General features: G+C 47.0%; 2 protein-coding genes across 2 annotated transcripts; one reads left to right on the top strand and one right to left on the bottom strand.

Annotated features, from left to right (window-relative positions):
* Nucleotides 1-1,567: 1,567 nt before the first annotated feature.
* Nucleotides 1,568-3,733, bottom strand: LOC119185350 (ATP-dependent DNA helicase Q1-like). Its single transcript, XM_037434404.2, has one exon. The coding sequence runs from the start codon at nucleotides 3,503-3,505 to the stop codon at nucleotides 1,583-1,585; it is 1,923 nt and encodes a 640-aa protein (XP_037290301.2). The 5' UTR covers nucleotides 3,506-3,733; the 3' UTR covers nucleotides 1,568-1,582.
* Nucleotides 3,734-4,964: 1,231 nt separating this feature from the next.
* Nucleotides 4,965-8,054, top strand: LOC119185362 (profilin). The gene is made up of 4 exons (XM_037434413.2): nucleotides 4,965-5,229; nucleotides 6,001-6,175; nucleotides 6,980-7,077; nucleotides 7,420-8,054. Exons 1-3 carry the CDS (start codon nucleotides 5,107-5,109, stop codon nucleotides 7,075-7,077), a joined length of 396 nt encoding a protein of 131 aa, XP_037290310.2. The 5' UTR covers nucleotides 4,965-5,106; the 3' UTR covers nucleotides 7,420-8,054.
* The last annotated feature ends 7,821 nt before the right edge of the window (nucleotides 8,055-15,875 follow it).

Genomic DNA, 15,875 nt, shown 5'->3' with positions numbered 1-15,875 from the left:
TCTTCTGTTTCTTCCTCTACTGTCCGACCCTTTGCAGACGACTGTGTCCTCTACCAGAAAATAGCCAGTCATGTGGATCATCTTAACCTTCAACGTGACCTAGATAGCATATTTTTATGGTGTCACACATGGTTCATGACATTTAATATATCCAAACGTAAAAACACGCAAGTTTCAAGTCGCACTACCACCCACTGTCTGCGTGCTTATTCCCTCAATAACATTTCATTACCATCTGAGGACATTTGTAAATATCTTGGTGTTCACATATCTTCTAATTTTTCCTGGAATAAACACACGGAATATGTGATTAACAACGCTAACCGCATGCTTGGTTGTCTGCACCGTAACTTTTCTTCTGCTCTATCGTCACTCAAGTTAACATTGTATAAAAAATTGGTCACATCCAAATCAGACCCAACTCATGCCATTATCATTCAATCTGCCGAAGCCACTCAAAATCGCACAGCACGTTTCATCTTATCGAGTTATTCACATAATTCCAGTGTCACATCCATGAAGAGCACCCTAAACTTGCCTGATCTTTCATTATGCCGCAGATTGTTTTGCCTTAGCCTTTTTAACAATATCTGTCATTATAACAGCCATTTGATGGATGCCCTGTGTCATCCACCTCGATTCATATCACCAAGGACCGACCATCACTCTAAGGTGGGTTTACCCTCCTGTTGCATGAGACTCTATGACGATTCATTTGTGCCAAAAACAAGCACCGCCTGGAACCACCTTCCTGCCTCCATCGCCTGTATAATGGACCCAAAGTACTTCAAGCTCGTCGTACATGATGCCCTGTAAAATTTTTTTTGCCTATTTTTTTATTTCTTTTTTATATACTTATTTAAACTGCACTTCCGATTGTTTACACCACTCCTTCCTGTAGTGCCTTCGGGCCTTCAATGTACATTTAATAAATAAATAAACCAATTAAGTAAATCTTCAGATGCTTTAGATTGACAAGCACCGAAAGATGGATGCATACGCGAAAAATTGAGGTCCCAACATATCAACCATGCCTTGATGAAGTTCTTTCTTAGTGTTTCATTATAAGCAATAAACCAATTGATTTAGAGCAGGACCAACTGCCAAACCAATTTGACTTGCTCTGCGGCTGGTGGATATAAAATATTTAGCTTGGGGAGCTCTTGGCAGTGCATGTTGTGTGTTCTATTCTTTGTCGCATTGATTTAAGCCCCCTATTGTTTCGTAAGATGCTTTACAAATTTGCCCAACCTTGACTGAAGCCTTCTGGGAGATATTACCAAACTATACTGACCACCTGAATATTTTATGGTATGCTAAAAAAATAAAAGAGTGCCTTCCCTGCAAAACACTTACCGTGCTTCATCACATATATAGAACAGAGATATGACGGGGCATCAATAATAAATCAAAATGTAAATGTTAGCCATGACCACACCTTCAGGTGTTGGTGAATGCTCATTTAATGGCTTTCAGCTCTATGAAAAGCTTTCTGCTTTCTTATTAAATAACCTTCAGAGTACAGAAATATGGCTTGTTGAACACAGATACATCAAATGAGCAATGATAAAGTCAAAATGTTTTACTCAATCACAACCACATCTTCGGATGTTGGTAAATGATCACTGAGCAACTCTTGGTTCTTTGAAGGCCCTTCTGTCTCGCTTTTCGGTCGTTTACTTTGAGCATCACCATTTTTGCCCGGCTTGGGACGCTTTATTGAAGCTGGCAGCGCGACTTCTGAAGGAGTCGACCTTGCTGACAAGAAAGGGCAGCTAATTCTTCCTCCTTTGTCAATTTCCTTTTTCTTCTCTCCAGTGCGAATGTAACTTATGTAAGCATAGGGGGTGATGTGGAACTTTTCAGCCAGATAGCCTTCCAGCAGTGCCCATGCAACTATTGTCTCACACCGCTCCCGTGGAAGGTCAGTCTTTGTAACACCTCGTTCTTTCCATTTCTTGGCATCCTTGCCCGTCCAGGCGTCAATCAACTTTGCTGCTGTCAACTGTTCGTTCGCATCACTTGCCGAGTCGAGAATTCTGTAGATGTTCTTAATGTGCACAGTGACATCAATATCTTTAACTGACCGTTTCAGTTGACAGTTGTCACAGATGGCATCACGGCACTGTATGTCTTGCTGCTTCTCTCCGAAGTGCCTCAAGAACATGGCACGTCGACACTCACGCACATCCACGCAGTACCGCACCATCGTGTAGACGTTTTCTCGGCCACACTTCTCAGTGAAGACAGATGTTGTCTGCCGAAATATGTCGGCAAACCGGAAAAGTATCAAACATGTAGCTGGTTGATCATCCCTCCCCGCACGGCCACTTTCTTGGTAGTAGTTCTCAATAGATTTTGACATTGTGTGGTGAATGACAAAGCGCACATTTGACTTATCGATTCCCATGCCAAAAGCAATGGTTGCAACGATGACCAAGATTTTGCCATGCATCCAGCGAGTATGAACACTGCTGCGTCTATGCGGCTCCATACTGGCGTGGTAAGAGTCCACAGCAATACCATAGCCTTTCAGCTCATGAGCCAATTCATCAGTCTCTTTTATGGAGAAACAGTAGACGATGCCACATTGATTTTCGAAGCGGCCGAGAATAAGCCTGGCAATCATCTTTACAGCTTCATCGTTCCCCGAAGGCTTTGCCAGTACCTCATAGACAAGATTAGGCCTGTCAAGTGGTGCACGGAGCACCACAGCACTCTCTATGTCCAGCATATTCTGAACATCGGCAACGATGGCTGCGGACGCAGTGGCTGTGACTCCTAGAATTGGCACTTCAGGAAATTGGCGTTTCATTATGGCCAAGTACTTGTAGTCTGGCCTGAAGTCATGGCCCCACTGGGAGCAACAGTGCACTTCATCTATAGCAAGCCTGGCAAAATGCTTCCTCTGGTATGCTTTTTCCAGCATGGACATGAAGCGCTTACTTTTGGCCATCTTTTCTGGTGTGACGTACAGGAGTTTCAAGCTGTCCTCCCCATCAGCCATAGCCTTCAAGATCTGATTAGTCTCCTTCACAGAAACGTTCGCCGCCAACATAGCAACTGGGTACGACATGGCTTGCAGTGCCATCACCTGGTCCTCCATAAGTGAAACTAGTGGCGACACGACGATGGTGACGCCTTTCGAAATGAGGGCCGGCAGTTGGTAGCAAAGGCTCTTTCCCCCTCCGGTCGGCATTATGAGAATGCAGTCTTTGTTAGAAAGGGTAACGTTTATGGCTGGAAGTTGCATGGACCGGAAACTCGTCATGTGAAACACATTTTCTAGCGTTTCATTCACTCGATTTGACCACGGGAAATCGGACTTGCTCCAGTCAGTGCGTGCAATCTCGTCCAGAGATTTCTGTTTCAGCTTGACAGACAGTTCATCCCTTTTCTTTATGAGGCCTTCCCGTACAGTTTGAAGACGAACTATCTCATTCTCGGTTGATATTAGCTCTTTTTCAACTTTTTCGAGTTCTTGCTCCCACGATGAAACAGCCATTTAAACCAGCGAGCGGGTAAAACCAAAAACTTGCGCACTATTCGTCAATGAAGGTCACTGCTCCGTAGAAGGTCCTACAATACTGCCGTGCTCGAAGGAGCATGCTGTTTCAACTTCCTTTTACTTATTTGAACTACAAGATGTTGACACTGGCGCCATCGGAATTTAACTTCAGCCATAGCTTCAGCAGTAACCTGACAGGGGCCGCCACCGATTTCCGTTTCCGCCTTGCGTCACGGATGAATCAGCGTGCTACGACATAGCCTCCTATGGCTACGATCATGACCTACTACACTCCTGACCTGCCCAGAGAGCACCTCTTCCAGCGCCCACGTTCTAGTTCATACCTTCTGCCGCTAGGGCCGTCACCTACGAGCGGCGTGGCGCTAGTCAGCACCTGCTCGCTGACGTCATCTTCACTCTTTGTGGTCAAATTTTGACCAACAAAGCACTCGTAGTGCGTATTTATGATCCAAAATTTAGAATTATTCAGAAATAATAATACTAAAAGACATTCAGAATTTTTTTGCAATAAAATGCACGCTACCACGCATAGGCTGCCCTACATCGTGTAAATCTACGGGTTCCCACGTTTGTCAACCAGTGTGCTATAAATACTCAAGCGCTCTGAACACCTTGCTTAACCAGCAATGTATGGGAAGAAATAGTCACATATATGCCGCCAGTTCACTACAGAATGCAGGCATTCTTATACCAGCGCCTACAAAACAACCGTAAAGAAACAGACGAACAGGTTATAGGTAGCGCCACCAATGGTGAGCGGTTGAACGAGAGCGGGGACACGCGCTCCCATAGGAACCCCGCTATCTGAACAGGTCAGGAGTGTAGTAGGTCATGGCTACGATCATCGTGAAAAAGTGACGTAATGACCTTGCGCATGAGAAAATAGTCATCGTGTCGAACGAACTTGACTAATATAAATCTAAGCAACACACCATTTTATGTAGTAGAAGCATACTTACAGCAGTACTTTTGACCAATAAATTGTTGTTTGAACACATCTCAACCTTTAAAATTTTGCGCGCATTTTTCAATGGACCGTGCGTAAGCCCACCAATGCCCACTACAAGTGACTAGTCACCAAGGCCAGTTTACATTTTGCATTTTACAGAAAAATCAACCAAGGCCAGTTTACATTTTGCCTTCAAGCTTCTCTTAAAGTTCGAATGTTCGAGGAAGTGCAACTCGTATCTCAACGCTGTTCTTGTCAAGACAGTGGGCTGGCGCCGTTCGTACTAAACCGCTCGTTACGCGCACTTTCGATACCACTGTAACTTGCAGCAAGAGTCACTGTTTGCCAGCCGCTTAGAATGGCGATGATGAAAAATCCAGCTGATAATTTCCCTCTCATCCTCGCCAACTGCGGGCGGAGGAAGCAGTGACAGCTGGGTGCCGGTATAAAAAGCGAGCCGCCGGCGGATTCCGACGTCACGTGCATCGGAGGCGGGCGGAGTGATACATCGTGTGCGGATCGGCCGCTCTCGCAGTGCCGGCTTTGTTGGATTTCGAGCGCATCTGGTGCCAGCGCTGCGGCTTCGTGTCGGATACCCCTGTAGTGCAACGAAAACAACGCTTCGGAAATGTCTTGGCAGACGTACGTCGACAACCAGATTTGTGCACAGGTCAACTGCACAGTGGCCGCAATCGCTGGCCTCAACGATGGAGCCATTTGGGCGAAATTTGAAAAGGACTCCAACTGTTCGGTGAGCAAGCGGCTCCAATGCCGGTGCCTCGACTAGGCCTAACACGCCGACATGTTCAATCACCTTTGTGGCCGGGTTTGAAAATGGGGCAGTATATCTACGCCGGTGACTGCGCTGTTATTTGCCGCATTTCTACTGCGCGTTCGTGTCCGATCTTGGGCTTGCATTATACCGGGCGTTGGCCGTCGTTATCGCGCTCGAGATGGGCTTTGAGCACCCGTACACGCCCAAAGGCGTTACCTTGTTTGTCAAATTTTCCGTGAACGTCACTAAATTTGGTGCTGCGATTTCTTTGCAGGTCGCGTCGATTTTTTTTCTTTCGTTCTGCTGTGAACATAAAATTTCCACCCTACTGGAAATTGTCTTTCTGTGTTTGCTTTTTTTTTTCACATTTTGCCTTGACATTGGTGGCCGGTGCATGTGCTGGGTATTTTAACTTGTGGCCGCTACATTGAATGGATATGTGACGTTCGCCTGGCGCTAGCTTCCTTCGTATTCTCAATAGTGAAAGTTTTCACTTCGCTGAGCAGGCTGCGACTGCATTTGACGATTGTGTCGCGTCGTCGTTTGAAGTACCAATTAGTGTGGTAGGCCTAGGTGCGACTGAGCCCAAGTCGTCGCGGTGTCTGCTTTTTAATGCATCCAGCCTGATCAGAGGGGAGGGGGGGATGTCATCGAGCTAAGTTTGGGCGGGGCGAAGTTTGGTTTTTGGCCGCCGGTAGAACCTGTTTTGAGGGGGGAGGCTTCATCTACTTGCTGGTATCGGCGCAGATCACGCAGCAGGAGCTGAAAACCATCGCCGACACGATGCGGACCAACCCTAGTGCTTTCAACGAGACCGGTATCCACCTTGGTGGCCAGAAGTACGTCTGCCTATGCGCCGAAAACAACTTGGTCCGGGGCCGAAAAGGCAGCTCGGCGTTCATCGCCGTCGCCACCAACACCTGTGAGTTCTTGCATGACTACTTTGGTGTCGCTCAATCTTGGACATATTTGTGACATTCAACCATTTCGAGCTGGCCGACTGAAATACATGGGAGAGTTGTAGTTCGGCCTTAGTTTGTAGGCGACGAATCTATTGTTTGCGTGGCAGCTATGACCTCCGGACAGACCGCCTCTTCGAATCGCTTCGTTTTCATTACACTTGGGCGACGTACAGTCGCTACGGAAGCCAATTAGAGCGAGTGTCCGGATCGGCAATATTGCGAGTGCCAACCATATTTCATTTCAGTGGAGGCCGGCAGAAAATAGCTAACTTTGCTGTTTGTCCTTTCGGAAGCCCACGATGCTTGTATGACTGCCTTGGCTATTGACTTTTTTTTTTTTTCGCTAGAATTGCGAGCAACCGTGGTTCATGGCTCCCGAAAAGCCGTTCTTCCGCCGGCCAGCCCTGCTTTGGAAAATGGAATGTTGTTAAAACTCTCGCTGTCGACGGGCTCAGGAACGTGTCGCGATTTTTCCCGTTTCGGTCACTGGGGCTCGGCGGTTGAGGTGCAGCTCCGACAAGTTTGCCAGGTTAGGGATTTACACTCGCGGCCACGGTGGGCATGTTTGGAACAGGGCAAAATCGCTTTGTGTATATTTGCTGGGGAAAAGACCCCCGTGACAGCAGAAATCCGCAATTCTTCATTGCGATCATGTGCACAAATCGTACAATGTACTTCAATTATAATTTACATTTCTAGTCCTATTTTTCTAAGCTTAACGCAGCTACATTCTCTGAAATGACGTGCTGCTTTCTGTATTGCAGGTCTGCTGGTAGCTGCCACCATTGACGGCTTCCCCCCTGGTGTGCTCAACACTGTGGTCGAGAAACTAGGAGACTATCTGAAGCAAAATAACTATTAGGTATGTCTCTTAATGCTTCTCTTAATGTGTCTCCTTTAGTCTGCCTTTTTTGTGACAGCTGTGTGTTGTTAGCCTTCCCAAATTCCAGAGGGTCCGCAGTTTTTCTTCTTTGGTCCCAATTTTTTTGTATTTGAAAATGTGGAGCAATAATTTTTGCAAAAACCGCAAGCTTCCTCTTTAATTCTTCACAGCATGGGGCTGTCATTAGATGAGTTGTTGCCTTCAGATTCATTGCATTCGCCACAGCCCCAATGCAGCTGCCTTTCGTACTGTTCTTATGGTGGCAGTAAGTGTATTTTTGTAAGCGGTGACTAACCTGGCGCTTTTTTTTTTTTCCTGCAGTTTTACAAAGCAAAGGAAAGCGCTGTCTGCCACGAAGTCGCTCGTGCCGCCTTCTCCCCCTTGTCGATCCTGCTGTCGCCGCCATCTCCGGTGCCACTTTCCTTCCTGCCTCCTTCCTCAATGGTCGAACCACCAAGATGCCAGCGTGAAGCTGTCTACTGAAGAACGCAAAAGCTCCACTTGTCTGGCCACCTGAAACTTCAGTTCGCACCACCCAAACCTTAAGATTCACTTCCTTCTCTCGCGAGCACTGTTAACACAACACGTCCGCGAGTTTTGTGCAGTCCCGCTATTATCGTTTCCATGAAGAGGGAGGCGGTGTGCAACAGCGAAAGAGAGGACTCCATCACTTCTTGCCTGCATTCGTTGGCACATTTTTAATTGTGAATTGTAATCTCTCTTTTTTTTTCATGCGTTACAATTTTTTTCACCTCCTCCTCTTCAATGTTTTTAGGTGGGTCGGGGAAACAATTGTGCGTTAAATGGTGAAAGCTGTTCAAGCCGCTGAACACCAGTGTTGCGCCAAATGCACCGGTTGGAATAAATTCCAGTGTTGGTGAACTTATACCCAACTTTTTTTTTTATGCACACATGTTGAGAGGTGGACAGGTGCTATTAAATTATTTTGTGCTGTTTCTCTTTGTCCTTGTTTGGTTTTTCTTTTTTTCATACTTTTTGCTAACATGTTCTCCTAAGCGCTAGGGATTGGTGCTGAGATGGATGGAAATCGGGCCAAAAAAATGAGGCATTTTCCTTCCGTATTGTGCCGACTGATGCGCCAGACATGCTTTGAAACCTAGTGCCATTTCAAAACGCTTCCCTGTCGCATGAACACTATAGTTTTCAACCCTTAAACATTCAGTGCCGTGTATACTGAGAGCCTAGTCAAGGAAGCTGTGTGGCGGGGTTTCATACATTTTTATTGGGGATGTATGGATGAGAACAGTTTCATGCATGGTGTGGAGTGATTGCCGGTCAGTTCATACGCGGGGCACCAGCTTCTGGCAAATGCCGCTGGGTGTTTTTTTTTTTTTTCTACTCAATTCAGAGGCCAGCTTTTTTCCAGATTGTTGTTGCTGGCATCCAGTGGCATTCGTAGGCAATTTGTTCTCCTCGTTCATGGCTGTGAGCAATATGTGCTCTTTTGCCTTGTTGGTGTGGCATGTTTGTAAAGTCAAAGCTCCCTTTGTGAGCTGCAGTTTGGATGGAATCCATGGTGCTGGATAAAAGAGAAGCTAATGTAATGTCTGTCGCTGCTCAAGCTGAGGGCCACACTCAATGTCTTGCAGTGACTGCTGGTGGTGCAAGACTTTTTTTTTCTCTTGTCTGGCCCGAATCGTGCATCGGGAGTAACTGTGCCGAACAAATTTTTTTTATCCCACTTTATTTTTTGGAGAAAAAAAAAAGTTCTGGCACATTCTCAGTGGCCAGGGAAAGTCTTCTGAAGCCCAAGGAGAGTTAGCGCGGCTGTGACGATGGCACGAGGGCTTCGGAAGTTCTTTGACGACTTAACAATTTTGTTTTATATGCGGGAATAAAGGAATGATAGTGACATTGAACGGCTGCTCGTGGTGGTTATTGGCGTCCTCCCCACACTGTTTCTCAATTCATACCATTGGACAATTCACTCTGGACCTGTGGAATGTCCTTCGAGTTGCAGGCACGGCGAAGTTTGCATCCACACAGTGCACATGCTGTCGAGGCTGGGTATTGGTGACCCTGACCTATAGTGAAAAAGAGTGGTGCTCCAAAAAAGGACAATTTGGCACCCATGAACAGCTGGGCGTTAGGAATGGTTCAAAGCGACCTACTTGGCAGGCAGTGCTGTCGTGCAAAAGTCTGACAGCCACACGCGTGTGATCTGTGCATAGTGCATATGGCTGTACTCGACTTGTATGGATAGGGCATGATATATTTGGGGCGAACATCTGCAGTGTGCACTAGCGATATTTTTGCTAGACTGCTTGCAGATAATCCGAGAAAAATGTAGACTTCTCGCATCAGAAAGTTTCATTTTCCACATTAGTTGCATTATTGTATAAGAGCCTGGTCATAAAAGCTAAACATTGCCTGTGCCTTGCATATAACAAACACGTTACAAAGAGATTTCTCAAGTCTTGCCACTTTCACACATGCCTGCAAAATAGTTGAAAGGCTGTGTTGTATGTGCGCTCTGCACTATTCCTCGTTGCGCTGTTAATTTATTATGACCTGACATACTAGTTTCCACCCTTGAAGCGTAAGGCACTTACTGGAGGAGTGTGTGGCACTTTTTTGAAATTCCGACCCTACCATGCAATTTTTGTGAGGAAGGTTTACATCAAGTGCTGGCTAAGCGCGCCTGGAAGACACGTGACATAGCATGGAGGGCACTGCACAGTCCCAGATCATAATTTTATAGTATGCTATTACGTGAAGTGGCTGAGAATGTATGCTTCGCAAACTATGTTGATTTATGAAGGTCATGCATTCATGCATGCCACCAGTCTCATTTAATAGGGGCCGGCAAATTCGCGCTTTTAAGGAGCTGAGCGTAGGTTGGCCTGTGTAGGTGAACGTAGATGGTATAAACAAAAGATTGCTTTAAGGAATAGTACGGGTGACATGTGCCGCTGCAGTATTGAGGAAACGTCTGAGCTTAAAGTCGTGGTAGACATGCGTGCACGGAAGGTAGTCTACAGACTCCAAAAAAGTGTGCTCTCCATGTTATCCTCTGGCCCTTTCTTGAAGGGACACAAAAGAACAAAAGGGTATTTATTTTATGCAAGTAAGCTAAGCACCAATGCTGTCACGAGAAGAAAGTAAACGCAGGTGGCGATGCCAACGTCAATTCAGCGCTCCAATTTGTTGTGCTGTCACAGATTTTGACCGAGTCTACCGGGACCTGCGGAGCTGCTGATCGCTAAAAATGGGATGCGCTGCCCGGTGAAGGGGTCACAAAATTAACGAACCAAGTTTCAGGAAATTTTGTAGGGCCTATGTGGCCAAGAAACAAACCAAGAAAAGGACGTCGACATCTGCGACGTCACGCTGACATTCACGTGTAGTGATTCCGGCTCGAAATTAGAAAAAAAAAATGACCGCAGTTTCCCGAGTGGGAACACTGGTTAGCATGCGGAGCATATATTTTGAACTACGATAAATGTGGTTCGTAATTTGCGACATGCGTGTGTGTTATGACTGAACACGCACACACGTATGCTGCGAAAGATGATGTTTATTGATGAGGCGCTTTGGGTATTTTGAGCAAGATGGCTTTATGGTCCGTAAAGGGTGAGTAGGTCTGGTTGCAGCGGTCGAAATTTGCAAACCGTGGTCGGATGATGTTTGCCGTCGTGCGTTGCTCGTTTCAGCGAGTGCCGCGACTCCATGTAGTCGACCACCCAATCGTCCTTGATGACGTCGACGTTGAAGTCGTCAACTATCACGAAGGGTCGTCGTTGCGGTCATTGTTTCAGGTATTCTTCCACGGCTTCGTCGACGTACTTCCACGGCGGCACGCGATAGGTTGGGCGTGAGGTACGTCGTCATGACGTCGACTCCGCAGACGCTAGCTCGCCTTTGGCGCGTTGTTGAGCGCGCGGAGGGGAGAAGCGAGTGCAGCCACAGCGCGCGCTGTGTTGAGAGGAGGAAGGGATGCACAGATGGCTGGCGGAGGAGGAGAGGAGGCTGCGGACGGCGACGGCGCATGACTATCCCCTAGTATAACATTCTCCGCATGTAAAAAAAAAACAAATGGTCTTATGGCCTTTATTTACTCTGTGAAAGAGCCATGACGCTCAAATTAGCCATGAAATAAAAAAGGCATGTTTAAAAGCAATGAAGAAAACCTAACAGAGGGATAGGACAAGCTCTATTCAAGAGGAAAACCAACTAAATTTGGCTACGTCGTTCTCATGACGTCACGTCAGACATGCAAATTTCACTGTTACCAAGAGAAAGTTCTTCGCTTGCTAACTGTGTGTCGTCCCTAAATCTGTTTAATAGTCAACTTGTTCGACATGGCGTAACCAGTGTGGCTTCGTAGGATGCCCCAGTAGGCGGCTACTTGATGCCAAGGTTGTGATAATGTAATCCGCTGAGCATCATTTTTATTTGAGCCTGACCACCATTCCCGATTTTAATGAAATTTTAAGTACAAAACCGCATCCACTTGATATGTGGGCATTAACGCCCCCAAACCAGCCTATTATTATGAGTGACGCTGTAGTGGAGGGCTGCATCGAAAATACAGCGGCCGCTTTTCCGCAAGGTTGTATGAAAATAAATGCGCTGTCACATAACAACTGTTCATTCTGCCGACGTTCCGACGGCAGACCCGCCTTTTTCAAGATGCCTTGAATATACAAATCGGCTTAAAGGAATTTCCTGAAACTTGTCAAGTCTCTTGCCCTCTCAGAGAACAGTGCATTTAATCTTTAGGAGCGCCGTTGGTCCCAGTAGGAGCGCCGTTGGTCCCAGTAGACGTTGTTGGAATATACGACGTCATGGCGATTGCTGCGGGAACTTCTAAGTGGCGTCGCCACCTTCATTTCCTTTCTTCAAGTTTTCTCGCTAGTCTAGCGAGGAATTTTTCCGGGGGTACGAGGACATCTCTTGAAGGCCCTGAAAAACACGTAATTTGCTAATATATTCTCGGTGCAAAACATCTCCCTTCGTCCGCATTTCTGGGGCCTGGGGGACGGAGCAAAATTTTATATATTTCGTAAGCTGCCTTCATTTTATGCTCACGAGTCCGGTTCTCATACAACAACTCAAGGCTGTCCAGAAGGCCCACGATGCGGCGGTGAGGCTGGGCCTCCCCGTCCCAACGTGGGAGCGGCCCGCGATCCTACCCCTATAAAACGGGGGTGGAATCCTTCAGGACCCCAATAAAAGTTTTTCATCCATCCATCGGGAGCTGCCTCAAGACGAGCGTGCGGTAACGAAGCACTTTTGAATGCAATGCTTTTAAGAAACGCTTCAAGCCTACCTTACGCGGTTCGTAGAGAGAGACCGGGGTGCCATACTTATGTACTTGAGTGTTGGCTAGATTCGATCTTGCGAGGAGTGGGGGGGGGGGTGCAGACGCGTGTTGAATCGCAGCTGGGGTAGTGAGGAGCGCTAGTGTAGCTTGGTTTGCTGAAGGGGAGGGGGGTAAGTGTTCCTGTTGCGTCTCCCTATTGACACTTATGCTTCCGTGTAATATGCGTGCGTCACAATTAGCAGGAAACCGTGCTTGCCTCAGCTCATTGGTTGAACATCGTGAGGACAGTTCTAGCCAACTACATGGGCGAGGACAAAAATGCATACGACACACCTTGGATTATAGCAACTGAACGTCTACTGAAAGTTTTTTTATTTATAGTAGTTAGCGAATTCGTTGCTTACCAGATTGTTTATTTCTGCGCGTGAATCTTTTTTTTTTGCTGTTGTATGGATGGTGCCTTGATGCATGATTCTCAAATGTCATCGATGCTCCAATGTCATCGATCGTGCCTAATATTTCGCGCCTCAGCTTGTCTTCAATTCTTGCTAAGATGTTGAGATCTACAATTAGAAGGAGGAAAAAAAATTGCCCGCAGCTTCCCTCGGGGGAACACTGAGGAGGATGCGGAGCATATAATTGGTTAACGGGGTGTTAAAGTGCGACTTACTTGGGTCGATGGCTAAATTGGTTAACGTGGTTGTGAAATGGGGTGTTAAATTGCGACTTACTTGGGTCGATGGCTAAATTGGTTAACGTGGTTGTAGGAGGGGGTGTTAAATGAGTGAACACGTACACACGTATGCGAAAGGGCGGCGCTGGTCGAAGGGACGTCGATCATTCTGTTTGTAAATTCGTTGGCATTCATTTCACGGCGACTTCGGACTGCTGCTCGACACTGACGTCTCTCAGCGGCTTCACGTTTTCTAAGTTGAGAATCTTCCGCTCGACGCCGACGTTTACGTTCGGCGTCGCGAGCTCTTCTCTGCGCTGCCTTGTCTTCGGACGACGACGACTTGCTTGCGGTTCCGCCAACAGTTTGGCTGGCGCTGGTCGAAGGGACGTCGATCATTCTGTTTGTGGATTCGTTGGCATTCATTTCACGGCTACTTCGGACGTCGACGCGCCGTACAAACCAACGGACGAGTGGCAACTGAGCGAGCGAGCGCCGACCTTGAGTATATATACAGCGCGACGGCGCATGCGCTGTCAGCTGTCGAATGTTCTCGAAGGAGAAGCGCGCGCGCGGCACAGATGGCGACGGCGCATGCGCTGTCAGCTGTCGAATGTTCTCGAAGGAGAAGCGCGCGCGGCACAGATGGTGGGCGACGGCGCATGCGCGCGCGTCAGCTGTCGAATGTTCGAGAAGCGGCGCGGACGGCGCACTACAAGGAGCGAGTATAAGATGCTTCCGCATCTAAAAAAAAGCTTTGCTTAAGCTGGCAGTGCTGGATAGCCCATATACCCACCGGGCTGGTCGACATCCCTGTAGTACGGGACATCATTAGTCGAAGCCGCCACCCGAGCCCTCTGGGCCAGAGTTCGCTGTTCCTCTAGTGAGGAGCTATTGAGTAGGGTCGTCTCCCAGTACTCTTGCGTGGGGTTGGGGACGGGGGTTAACTTTGGGTTCACTTGGCAGGCCCAGACCATATGGTAACTGTTGGCCACTTCACCACAGTACTGGCACAGCACACGTATTTTTGGCTCGTAATATTTTAGTATTAAGATGACGTTAGCGTTCTTCCAAGACTCTGGTACTCTTCCCGTCAGGAGACACCTCGTAGACAGGGTGGCTAGTTTTTCTAACACAATCTGTCCTCCATCTTTCAGCAGATCTGATATTACCTGATCCTCACCAGCAGCTTTGCCTCTTTGCATAATCTCCAAAGCTTTTCTGGCTTCTATCATTACTGGTGGGGTGTCATCTGGGTTACTGCTGGTTCTTATAGTATTAAGGTCGTGGTTGTCTCGGCTACTGTACAGATCTCTGTAAAACTCCTCCGCTATTTTAACTATCCTATCCATATTGGTAGTTATTTTGCCTTCTTTGTTCCTTAGTGCATACATCCGACTTTTGCCTATCCCAAGTTTCCTCTTCACTGCTTTGACGCTTCCTCCATTTTTCAGAGCGTGTTCAATTCTCTCCATGTTATACATTCTTACATCACATACCTTACCGTCTATTAATCAACTTCGAAAGCTCTGCCAGTTCTATTTTGTCTGTTGTACTTGAGACTCATGATTTGACGCTTCCTAATTAGGTTCTTCGTTTCCTGGGAAAGCTTGCCAGTGTCCTGTCTAACTACCCTGCCTCCAACTTCCACTGCACACTCCGTAATAATACTCGTCACATTATCATTCATTGTATCTACGCTAAGGTTGATTTCCTCACTAAGAGCCGAGTACCTGTTCTGCAGCGACACTCTGAATTCCTGTACTTTCCCTCTCAGTGCTAGCTCAATGATTGGCTTCTTGCATATCAGTTTCTGTCGTTCCTTCTTCAAGTCTAGGCGAATTCGAGACCGTACCATTCTATGGTCACTGCATCGTACCTTGCCAACCACTTCCACATCCTGCACGATTCTTGGGTGTGCACTCATTATAAAGTCTATTTCGTTCTTATTTTCGCCATTAGGGCTCCTCCATGTCCACTTGCGGTCTTCTTGTTTTCGGTAGAAGGTAATCAAAATCCGTAAAATATTGCGTTCTGCGAATTCTACTAGTAGATCTCCTCCAGCGTTTATAGTACCGATGCCATAATCTCCTACTGCCTGGTCTCCAGCCTGCTTCTTCCCTACCTTTGCATTAAAGTCTCCCATCAGTATTGTGTATACTGTGTCCTTACCTTACTCATTGCCGATTCCACGTCTTCATAGAAGCTTTCAACTGAAGCGTCATCATAGCTGGATGTAGACGCATAAGACTGTACTACTTTCATCTTGTATCTTTTATTCAGTTTAATTACGATACCTACCACCCTTTCATTAATGCTATAGTATTCCTCTATGCTGCCAGCTATGTTTCTGTGAATTAGGAACCCCACTCCCAGTTCCCTTCTGTCTGCCAAGCCCCGATAGCAAAGGACGTGCCCATTCTGTAGCACCGTATAGTCCTCATCTGTCCTCCTAACCTCATTGAGCCCTATTATATCCCATTTAACACCCTCTAGCTCCTCGAATAGTACAGCTAGACTTCCCTCACTAGATAAGGTTCTAGCGTTAAACGTTGCCAAGTTCAGGTTCCAATGGCGGCCTGTCCGGATCCAGAGATTCTTAGCACCCTCTGCTGCGTTGCAGATCTGACCGCCGCCGTGGTCAGTTGCGTCGCAGCTGCTGGGGACTGAGGACCGTGAGTTATTTGACGTATGCATGTGGGAGGCCGATCAGCTTGCTCTCTGTAGTATACAAGCTATTTACAAAGTTAATTGCTAACAGAGTAAAGAAAACATTAGAATTCAATCAACCAAAGGAACAAGCAGGATTTCGAACAG

The sequence above is a fragment of the Rhipicephalus microplus genome, chromosome 1 (genome assembly GCF_043290135.1).
Source record: "Rhipicephalus microplus isolate Deutch F79 chromosome 1, USDA_Rmic, whole genome shotgun sequence".
Taxonomy (NCBI): domain Eukaryota; kingdom Metazoa; phylum Arthropoda; class Arachnida; order Ixodida; family Ixodidae; genus Rhipicephalus; species Rhipicephalus microplus.
This window is presented reverse-complemented; position numbering and strand designations above follow the sequence as displayed.